General features: G+C 37.5%; 1 protein-coding gene across 1 annotated transcript in view; it reads left to right on the top strand.

The window, feature by feature from the left end:
• LOC121877245 (gem-associated protein 5-like) overlaps positions 1-12,383 on the top strand; it is a gene marked incomplete at its 3' end in the record, with an annotated part of 94,779 nt that overhangs the window by 44,071 nt on the left and 38,325 nt on the right. Inside the window, 4 exon segments of the mRNA XM_042382891.1 lie at positions 4,844-4,996; positions 7,178-7,336; positions 10,836-10,940; positions 11,498-11,753. Of these exon segments, the coding sequence (XP_042238825.1) occupies positions 4,844-4,996; positions 7,178-7,336; positions 10,836-10,940; positions 11,498-11,753 (673 nt within the window).

The raw sequence follows: 12,383 nt of genomic DNA, 5'->3' as shown, positions 1-12,383 counted from the left end.
TGCATTTGGCTGCCCACCAGCTGTAGTATTAGTCCGCCAATACAGTAATCGGTTTTAGGGCTTAAATTCCTTACCATTTTAGTAAATATCAAGAAGGTTGTACTATACAATAATTTTAAAAGTTTTATATTAAATTTTTTAGTCATTTTAACAATTATTGAACATAATTGAAGTACAGTCATGCGCCGGTTAACGTCCTAGATACGTTCTTGGAAACGTGACGTAAACCGAAATAGACGTTGTCCGATCATCACATAAACTTTTTATTTATACTTACGTGTATGTGGAATACTATATATGTACATATACACTGTTACTCTTAAATCACTACTGTAATGTGATACAGGTGATTAATTTTTATCTCTTGTGCAAAATACATGATGTTTATATTAAAATTATTCACTGTTTTACAAGGATTCCAGCAATGCCAGCAGATGGGGGAGAGAGAGGGTGCGAGGGGGCGTGGGGGGAGGGGAGGTATTACGTTTGACAGTTGGCACATGCTCAGGTCTAACGCGTGCATATTTATCAGTTCTCAGGTGACTTAGCTTCTCTTATAAAAAGCCAGTGAAATGACCTGGGTGAATATAATTAACATAGCTGGGATTCTTGTAACATACTGATTAATTTGAATATAAACATGCTATAATTTGCACTCGACAAAACAATTGTAGTACCATAATCAAATTAGTACATGTGCACTCCAGCTTTGCACTATAAAATGTACTATACTGTACACTAATGTACTACAACAATTTTTATCTCTTGAGCAAAATATATGACATTTATATTCAAATTATTGGCTGTCTTGCAAGGATTCCAGCAATGCAAATTATAATCTCTTAACTTTAGTCTGAGATATTATATAAGATAAAAACTGTAAGCCTAAAAGCCTGGCTGGGGGGGGGGGGGACGTAGCCAGCCACGCCACCCAGCGAGGGGTTGGGGGGTTGAGGTGATAAGTTTGAGGCGAAGGTCTCTGTGTGTTTATTTAACAGTCCTACTAAGCTTCTCTCATTTTAAAATGCCAGTGATATGACCTGGGAGAATATAATTAACATAGCTGGGATTCTTGTAAGATAATGATTTATTTGAATATAAACATGTTGTAATTCGCACTAGACATAACAATTTTAGTACCGTAATCAAATTAGTACATGTGCACTCCAGCTTTGCACTAAAGTCATTTACAGTATTTCTTTTACGTTTCTTTTAGTATGGTGTGTGCATGTAAATGTATGAAAATAAATGAAGAAATTTATGTAAATCTACCCAAAAATACAGTAGAATTTTTTTTTATAAAATGTACTACAGTATTGTACACTAATGTACTACATTTTTTATATCTTGAGCAAAATATATGACGCTTATATTCAAATTAATCTCTGTCTTGCAAGGATTTCAGCAATGCAAATTATATTATCCTAACTTTAGTCTGAGATATTATATAAAATAAACATAAAGAAATCACCAGGGTTGAACAGAGGGGGCGGGAGGTGAGGTGACAGAATGTCTGGCGTTTGTTTGTTTATTTATTTGAGATAAGATTTGACAGTTGGCGCTGAAGGCCTGCCTGTGTTTATTTATCATTACTTAAGAGTGACTAAGCTCTTCTCATAATTTGCCACCCAAACGACCTGGGTGAATATAACTTACATTGGAGGGATTCTTGTAAGATAGTAATTTATTTGAATGTTTTTTTTTTTTTTTCAATTTAAATTTTAATTGTTTATTCCTTGATAGAGGAAGCGGGATCCTAGTGCTGTCACTTGGTACCCCTGTACCATAACACCAGAAGCAACTGGCCAGTGTCACAAGTATATACAGTCATCCCTTGGTTATCACGCCTAATTGGGACCCCGCCGATAACGAAAGTACAGAACCTTTGGGATTTATTCTAATTGGTTCCAGGCACCCAAGACCCAACCCCAAGTTTCCCATTTTACGACCATTTATACCCACTAAATACATATATATAATGTTATGGTAAATATCATAAACACACATAGGCATGGCTAGGTTTATTACAAAGTGATGAAAAGGGTACGCTTAATACTGTAGTCCACAAAACATGTAGCTATGCTTTTTTTTATTTCATCCCCCGTCATACGAGTCCGTTTTCTCTCACATCAGGACGCCTGAGTCCTCCGTTTTCTCTCTTAATCTTAGAGTGCACCAGAAACTTTACTATTTTTAGTAATGCCACAGATTTTGAAATTGCAACTCCAATTGCAACTTGCAATTGTTGAGGCAACTAGATATGTCTGATTACAGCAAATGTGTTATTGTCAATTTGTAGGTGAAAGATTTTATCCTTAATAGATGTAGGTTAACATTTCACCTGTAGGCAAATGCTTAGAAAAGCCTAAGTAAGGAAGCATATTCCTTTAACACATAATATCTGACCAGTATGGGGAGGATCATCTTGTCTCTGTCAGGGGGTCGTTGAGTGGTGGTCCAGCAGGCGTCACGTGTTTTTTTTTTTTGGGGGGGTTGGGGGCCATGAATGGGTAAATTTCTGACACGTAGTGTCTTGCCACTGGAGCAAGCATGAGTGAGGCTGGAGCACAATACCAGCTATCAGAATATTTATTTGTCTCACCTGCAATGAGCGCCACTAAATAATTTGTGAAGAACGGTAGGAAGAAGTTCACACGTTTGCTTCTTCTGTGATGCTCTCGTCTGTGATGCCTGACCGAGAGTTATCAAAACTGAAGAGTTCAAGTTGGAAACTTTCCCTGTCTCACCAGTCCCTGGCAACATCAAGTATAACACGTTGGTCAGGTTAATCAGGCAGCATGTTGGGTTCTGTGGAGTCTGTAGAAGTTGTAGGTAAGCATAGGGGGTCCCGTATGGATGGCGTGGTGGCGGGAGGTGTGATAGTACATGTTGTAGTGGCAGGCGATTGTGACCTCCCTCTCCCACCGCGTGCTCTTGTTCCATGTCAACCACACTTTCTCCCACTTTCAGTATCCCTGTCCTTACTTTTGCACCTCCTTCCAATTGGTGTCAACCATAAGAGAGAGAGAACAAGAGCCAGCAAGGGAGATTGTAGGTAGAATGGTATGTGAACCTCAACGCACTATCTCCTGCCACACAAAGTTTCACTGACTATTTTGTCTTCATTCTCCTCACTAGAGTGTTTCTCATACTCTGGATTATCAGGATCAGACACCTCCTCAATTCCACTATGTATAGGTTCATCACGATCTGGACCACAACGAGTAGGAAGCCTGAATAAAATCTCGTGAAAAGCTGGAGTCTGGAGTGAGCATAACCTAGACATTGCATCAAAGCTCGGGTGACAAACGTGTCCAGTACTGTACAGTCAACCCTCGCTTTACGCGGTCCCACTTTACGCGTTTCGACGTTTACGCGGTACCCTGCCGAACACGGAATGCTCACTTTCCGGGGTGTGTGTACCCTTTTACGCGGAGAGCGGCGCGAGCAGGGTGCGCACAAGGTCGCCCAGTCATCAAAACATTACCGAGTTTTTCACCCGCCACCCACCACAACCGGCCCAAGTCAGTGATAGTGATAATGATAGTGAGGACATGGACTTATATGGACTTTGAGGGGGTTTGACAAAGAGGCACTGCAAGCCTCTCTGGTGGATAGCGATACAAGTGATACAGGTGAGGGCCAATATTCGGCCCTCTGCCTCGGAACCAACCCCCCATCCCCGTGTGCCCAGCCATCTTTTCTACTAATGTAAGTGTTAAAAAACCTAATATTATTGATATTTCTCTTAATTATTAATTGTGTGTGCATACCATCATAAAATTAAGAAGTTATTTTTACTACAACGTAAGTATTGTGTCTGAAAAAGTGGAGTTTGGGGGTCTGCCCGGTCTCTATTTCAATTAATCCCATATGTTATGTTGTTCACTTTACGCGTTTCTCACTTTACGCTGGCCGCCGTTGGTTTAATTGACCGCGTAAAGTGAGGGTTCACTGTACTTGGGATGCAGTTTGAAAAGATGCCAGAGGCCTCAATATGACTAGTATCCTTCTCAAACATTTTAGAAGAACCCCACATTCTGCAGAATCATTCTGTTTATATATGGGGGAAACCTGAAGAGGGGACCTCAGTAGCCCGTGATATCATGGGTGTAACAGTGAACAGGTTAAGGTGCTAAGTGAGCTGGATCTGAAGTGGTGGCCCTCACTGATATCTTTTAGCCAATATCAAAGAATGTTGTGGATCAGAGATGCTTTTATATGCAACAGCAAATTCACACTTCATAGGGTACTGTCATGCTATGTGACTCCTCTGAAATTAAGTATGAGGGTGAAGGATAATGTAATACAGTGGGGTATGCTATAACGAACGGATCCTACTACGAATATTCCTATAACGAACGGTTTTACCTATAAAATTGAGAATGCTATAACGAACGAAACTCCTACAACGAACATTATTTAAATTTTTTTTTTTTCTAATTTATTGTTTTTTTATTACAAATATTAATGATATTCTTTATTTCAGGGGTTTAGATGCATATTTATGCACTTTTTTACAATTTTTACAATTTTATATTATATTTTTCAGTGTTAAGTGGTTGTATTTGGGGGCCTGGAATGGATTAATCCTATATCGAATGCTATAACGAACAAGGTTCTAGAACCAATTAGATTCGTTATAGCATACCCCACTGTATTATTTATATGACTTTCAGATCCGAGTCACTTAATATGAGGTTTTGTGGCCTAATATTCAATCTCTAGATGTAATTACTATACAGGTACAGAATTTTTCAATCCCAACTTATATGTTGTGGGACTTTTTTATGTATATATTATTATGGCTTATTTAATCACACAATTATTATTTGTTTAACAGATGGGGAAATTGGCAGTACTATTACTCAGGCAAGCCAAGAGTTGTGTGGTCATGAATCACGTGTGGTTTGGTTGGCATGGTCACCACACGAACTTGGGGTTCTTGCCACAGCTTCGTATGATCACACTGTTCAGCTATGGGACACTAAAACAGGTAAAGTAGATTAGTCTCTTATCATAACTGGTTTATCTCACCAATAAGTGAAACATCAAGCTCAAAGAAACCTCTTCCGGTCATGAGACCCACTAATCCCCCACCCCGACAATGGGTGACCTAACAATGCATCAGAAAGTCAATAATGCGAGACCACTAATTCCTCACCCCGCCTCCACCACAAATGAGAGAAGAGTTTATAAACAATGGGTGACCTGACATTACATCAGGTCAGGTCACTAACATGAGAGAATGAGGAAAAATTTACTTTTTTTCCCACATAACCCAATACATAATATTTCTTTCTGATCTTTATTTTCTGTTTATTCTTTAATTACTCTTCATTTCTTTCTCTTTTTATTTTTATTTTTTTTCTTTAAATGATTTCTTTTACCTTGCCTCTTATTCTTGTTCTTACGTACTTAAACAATTACGGAGGGTATAGGAGGTCGAAGGTGGAGAGAATGGTAGAGGCATGGTGTGGTGGGGGGAGGGTGTTAGTGAATCGGCTGCTTGTGCAATTAACCAGGCCGTTCACATATATTTATATTTGGGTTTTAAGTAACGAAACCCAAACGGTAGTTCCTTTGTTTTTATTATAAAAGGGTTGTATGTATATAATTCCTGAGTGATAGATCGACCGTAAGTTCCACTGTTTAGGAGTGAATGAGAAAGGGACGGCGTTTATGTATTATAAACGTTAGGTCACGTCCTTACGATATAAGTTGATGTGAGCGACTCATGAGTAGTGACCCATCGAGGGAGAACGGTATGGGTACGTCGTTCCCCCTCGAGGGAAGACAGAGCCATCTACTGCGGCTCTCAAATAACGTCTTCCTCTAGTCAAGGATATCAAACTACTGCTCGCTTCAGGTGGCCAGAGAGCCGGCTACTTATGCCTTTACTCAGCATAGTATGACGCAGCTTCCCGTGGGCACACCTTATCACGTGCATTGAACATGTCACCTCATAGCCAGTGGAAAGTTACAGGGTGGTGAATCTGGATGTAATATCAGATGTATTGACCCATTTATATAATATGTTCTGTTGATGAGACAGGGGCCTATTACATCAGTACAGTGAAAAGGTGGGGGTTGATGCGTAAGTCCCCCCCAGACTGCCTGTCTTCCTTCCCTTGTAACCTAGAGTGTATGAGAGAAGAGGAAAATTGTATTTTTATGTTTCTTATCTCTATTTTATATTTATTCTTTAATTACTCATTATTTCTTTCTCTTTATTTGTATTTTTTTTCCATTTCTTTACATGATTTCTCTTACCTTATCCCTTATCTTATCTTCTTATTCTTGTTCTTATTTACTTAAATAATTACAGTACAGAGGGTATGAGAGGTGGAAGGTGGAGGAGAGAGTGGTAGTGGTGGGGTGAGTGATAGAGGGAGGGAGTAGAGTGAGAAGTAGGTGGGTATTGCTGTGTCATTTAACTTGGGAAAATTTTGTTTAAGGATCTTTTATAGAAGCAGTCTTATAGAGAATAAGTACAAAACAACATTAAGCGGATCAATTTTCCCCATAAGAAATAGATAAAATACAGGCGTTGTGTTCCTAAGCCTCCCTTTGCCCCATGAAAAACATTACATATACGTACAGAAAATCATTGCCATTTCTATAGATAATAGTGTATAGATATATAACTATTAAGTTTGCATTAGTACTCACCAATGGGCAGAGGTGGTGGAGCTAGTGTGTGAAAAGTTATATGACAATTTTACTGAATAAATATTAGTATTCTTACAGTATTATATTATTATTATTATTATTTATTTTTTTATTTTTTTATTTTTTTTCACATTGCTTTCAGTACTTGTGCAATTATTGTGATCAACCTTGGCTGTCTTCTCAAAACTGAAGTAATTATTGTTATTATTGTTAGGTGAGGTTTTAATGTTTGCTAAAAAAGATATAAATAATATTTGAATTCTTCCCTTGATTGGTTTATCACCGGTAGACATGATAACACAAGGAATAGGCCACTGATCAGCACCTGCCAAAACATACAGCTGCTGCTTGGTGAATTTTAACAGGATTGCAGATGTTTATTTAAAGATATCAGGCACTTTTTGTAAGATAACTTTGAAGCCTTTAGAAATATTACCATTAAGTACCAGGTAATATGTCTGCAGAAACTCTTTTTTTATATAACTACAGTTGTTCACTTTTGTAGGAGAACCAATGGTCAACTATGGTGGACACCTTACCAGAGTCTTCCGTGTTGAATTTAGCCCGGCTGATTCTGACCTTCTGTACAGTTTTGCTGAGGAGAACTTTGTACATGTCTGGCGGCCATCTCAGCTGACATGTAAAACTCCTGGTGAAAGTACTGGTGAGTATTTCCAAATTTATTTATTTATTTATTTATTATTATGATTTTTTTTTTTTTGAGAGAGAAAGAGAGACGGAATTTAAATTTTCCCAGAAAATTATTCCCAAAGCCGGAATTTTCTGGAAAATTCCAACTTTGGGAATGATTTTCCGAGGGGCACATTCTCTGGAAAATTACGGATGGGGGAGTTTTTTCCGGGTTTGAGAGATGAAAATTAGGCTCATTATCCGTAAATTCCGAGAAATGTTCTCCAGAGTTAGGGGATATTTTTCCGGGCTCAAAAGATGGTGTAATGCACAATTTCTGGAACTTCCGAGAATATTTTTCCGTTACCCGGAAAATTCCAGGGATGAGGGATTTTTTCTGGCTTTGAGAGTCGTGTCATTACCCTGAAATCTCTCATTCCCGTAAGCACTCTGCACCAATTGTTCCGGTTAACAGAGATATAACAGTATTTAGTGTTGAAATTTGTAAAATTCACAGGTCAATTTGGCAGTGACCATTTTAACTGTGTTGGCCACTAGTGCTCTGCTTGAGTGTACTGTATTTAGCCATGAGGAATAATAATGAGGTACAGTTGGCTCCACTCATTGGTTTACCATTTAGCATTGCCAATCCTCTCTCTCCCTGAGGTCTGAACCCTCAAACTCAGAAGTATGATTTTGAAGCATTCGCTAGTGGGCAGGAGGGAGAGCCGAGGGGTGTGTCGGGGTATTTGTCATTCCTTGAGGAGGAGATTGGGGACTGGCGGAGAGATTACAATGCTGGATAATGCTTTGACAATACCTGTACTGACAGGTGTAATCATCGAGCAGAATATAAATTGCATAGCTAGAATCCTTGCAAGACAGCAAATAATTTGAATACAGTGGTCCCTCGGTTAACGAACGGTTCAATTAACGAAATTTCGGTTAACGAATTAGCTCCCATAAGGATCTTCAATTCGGTTAACGAACAAAACTTCGGATTAACGAAATCCTTACGACAAACACGTTTTGTTGTGAGCATCAGCTGATCGGCTAGTCCGCCAATACAGTAATCTGTTCTATGTTTACATTCGTTTCCAGTGGAGTAAATATCAAGAAGGTTGTGTTCTTAAATATTTTTGCATTTTCTATATTAAAATTATTGGTCATTCTAAAATTTAGCCATCCAAGCTCTGTTTGCATAAAGTTTTTCAACTAATATTTTTGGCTCGATTATGTAACTTTATTCATTTATTGAAACTCATTTACATGCACACACTGTCCTAAGGGCAAAGCTGAACTTTACATGTAATCAGAATAATGTACAAAATGATTACTAAAATTTTTGTTTAGTGCAAATTATAGCATGTTTACATTCAAATTAATCACTATCTTATAAGAATTTCCAGCAATGTAAATTATGTTCTCCCTAGTCACTTCTATGACATTTTGTAAGCAAAAAAAACAAAAACTATTTTTTTTTTTTTTTTTTTTTAAACTTACATCCTTGTAAGGTGAAAGCATTTACAACAAAAATCTCAATCTAAAGGACATAAATATTTTACTAGACCTCAGCCAACTGTCAAACATGGTACTGTCACCTCAGCCAGGGTTTGGTGGTTATACAGTAGGGTTTAAGTTTTTATATTATATACAGTAATATCACAGACTAAAGTTAGGAGAATATAATTTACATTGCTGGAATCCTTGCAAGACAGTGAATAATTAGAATATAAACAGCATATATTTTGCACAAGAGATAAAAGTTTTAGTACATTAATTTAGTATATTTTAGTAATGTAAAGTTTTTCAACTGTATTTTTGAGTAGATTTACATAAATTTCTTCATTTATTTTTATTCATTTACATGTACACACCATAATAAAAGAAACGTAAAAGAAATAAATGACATAAGTGCAAACCTGTATTGTACATGTACTAAATGATTATGGTACTAAAATTGTTATGTCAAGTGCAAATTATAGCTTGTTTATATTCAAATTAATCACTATCTTACAGGAATTCCAGCAATGTAAATTATATTCTCCCCGGTCATTTCAGTGGCATTTTATAATGGAAAAGCTTAGTCACTCTTAAGGACTGATAAATAAACACACATTAGACCTTTGGCGCCAACTGTCAAGCATATCACCCCCCCAATGTTCCCTCCCTCCCTCTCTCCCCCATCTGCCCAGCCAGGGTTTTAGGCTTACAGTTTTTATCTTATATAATATCTCAGACTAAAGTTAGAATATAATTTGCATTGCTGGAATCCTTGCAAGACAGCGAATAATATGAATGTAAACGTCATATATTTTGCACAAGAGATAAAAATTAATCACCTGTATCACATTACAGTAGTGATTTAAGAGTAAGAGTGTATATGTACATATATATATATATATATATATATATACAGTCAACCCTCGCTTTACGTGGTCCCACTTTACGCGTTTCCACGTTTACGCGGTACCCTGCTGAACACGGAATGCTCACTTTCCACGGTGTGTGTACCCCTTTTACGCGGAGAGCGGCGCGAGCAGGGTGCGCACAAGGCCGCCCAGTCATCAAAACATTACCGAGTTCTTCACCCGCCACCCACCACAGCCGGCCCAAGTCAGTGATAGTGATAATGAAAGTGAGGATAAGGACTTTTATGGACTTTGAGGAGTTTGACAAAGAGGCCCTGCAAGCCTCTGTGGTGGATAGTGATACAATTGATACAAGTGATACAGGTGAGGGCCAATAATCTGCCCTCTGCCTCGGAACCAACCCCCCATCCCCGTGTGCCTAGCCATCTTTTCTACTAATGTAAGTGTTAAAAAACCTAATATTATTGATATTTCTCATAATTATTAATTGTGTGTGCATACCATCATAAAATTAAGAAGTTGTTTTTACTACAACGTAGGTATTGTGTCTGAAAAAGTGGAGTTTGGGGGTCAGCCCGGTCTCTATTTCAATAAATCCCATATGTTATGCTGTTCACTTTACCCGGGCCGCCGTGGGTTCAATTGACCGCGTAAAGTGAGGGTTCACTGTATATACAGTGGGGTATGCTATAACGAACGGATTCTACTACGAATATTCCTATAATGAACGGTTTTACCTATAAAATTGAGAATGCTATAACGAACGAAACTCCTACAACGAACAGTATTTTTTTTTTTTTTATACTAGTTTATTGTTTTTTGACACAAGTATTAATGATATTCTTTATTTCAGTAGTTTAGATGCATATTTATGCACTTTTTTACAATTTTTACAATTTTATATTATATTTTTCAGTGTTAAGTGGTTGTATTTGGGGGCCTGGAACGGATTAATCCTATAACGAACGAATGCTATAACGAACAAGGTTCTAGAACCAATTAGATTCATTATAGCATACCCCACCCAGTGGGGTATGCTATAATGAATGGGTGGGTGAAAATTCTCATTAACTAGCAGACAGATAATAATTTATTTAAGAAGAAACAAAGGATAAAGACTCTGATGTACAGTATTGGAATGTTTTCTTTGTCTTCTGACAGCAACCCTAAAGGAATATCGCCCCAGAAAAGTGAAGGAGACAGAGGTTGCAGGAGCTACTGAAAAGGAAACTGAAAAGTCACAAGAAGAATCCACAAAGGGTGAAAGTATGTCATACTTCTTTGGGGGGTCACTTACAAGCCCTCACTTACTCTGTGACAGGGAGGCCATAACCAAGAGCAAAAATCACTCATAATTACTTTCATCCATTTTGTCTTACAGCAATAGTATCACACAAACCACCACTTTGATGTGATGCTCTGCTATAATCTATGTCCATCCCACTCACTTGTAGACTACTGTGTCCATCACCCCAACCTTCTATCTCCTATTTGATCTTTCCCTTCCTCCTACTATCCCACATGTGAAGTATATACTAAAATATATTTTGATATTTAAAAAGTAATGATGTTATACAGCCTAAAATGAGAACATAACAGGCTCTTTCTTGTTTTACTTTCCACTTTAAGGAACTAGAGAGCCTCTGATCAAGATTTTTTAGTCTGTTTGAATGAATTTGAGTTATATATGCTCACCCTCTTCTTCAGTATCGTAATGGCATATTCCTCTCCAATATCATGAGTGAAATACTGTGTACTGTACTTTATTCTATTCCCTTTGAGTATTGTGAATGACACATTTTATCCTTTTCCGAATAAAACAGAAAAAGCAGCAAGTACTGGTAATAGCAGTGGCCCAGAGATTAGTGTAATTACTTCTAGTGCAAGTAGCAAGAAAGTAGTGTCCAAATCATTCTTCCCAAAACTACACAGTGTGTGTTCACGCAAGAAGAGTTTCCACCAGATTTCTATCCTCAATCTCCTTGCTCAGACCAAAGGAGTAAAATCAGACTTGCACAAGGTAAAGGCAGATCAAGAACAAGAAGAGGAAGATTTGGAAGAGGATTTAGGAGAGGAAAGGTAAGTTTATAATATAATTATAATCATTTAGTACTCATTAGAATGAAAATATCCATAATAAAGAACAGAAATAAAAGAAAGGATTGATCTTGTGAAGTTTCCCTTTTGTGGAGGGAAGGATAAAAGGGGGATTCATATAGAGAGCTTCCTTGGCTCAAGCTACTTAATTTTTTTTTAATTCCATTTGAAAGAAAGTAATTATGAGTCAAGTGATAGTAAAAGATCTATAGCTCCTTCATGCCTTTAGAATCTCCCAATCCACACTCCTTACAAACTACTTGGTAAAGTATGGCTTTTTGGTAAAAAAGTAAATTTCTAGTGCTCTCTAACCATTAAGGCAATTTCTCAAACTCACTTCATTCTTTAAGGCTGCAATGGAATATAAAGAGATCTGTTGAAGGTCATGCTATCAGTTCAATATTTATGATCTAGGAAGGCAGACAGAACCAAATCTTACTTTGACAGACTTGTATCAAAATAATGAGTGAAACATGTTTGTTCTCATTTTGAAGAAAATTAAAGAGAAAGGATATCCTTTTAACTCTTTATTGATAGAATGGTATCTTTTGGTGTGATGCTTTGAGAACTCATGTGAAGGATTTTTTATTTCTGTAGTACAATAGTTTCTCA

The sequence above is a fragment of the Homarus americanus genome, unplaced genomic scaffold (assembly GCF_018991925.1).
Source record: "Homarus americanus isolate GMGI-L3 unplaced genomic scaffold, GMGI_Hamer_2.0 scaffold367, whole genome shotgun sequence".
In the NCBI taxonomy this organism is placed as follows: domain Eukaryota; kingdom Metazoa; phylum Arthropoda; class Malacostraca; order Decapoda; family Nephropidae; genus Homarus; species Homarus americanus.
Note: the sequence above shows the minus strand (reverse complement) of the source record. Positions and strands in the feature narration are given on the sequence as shown.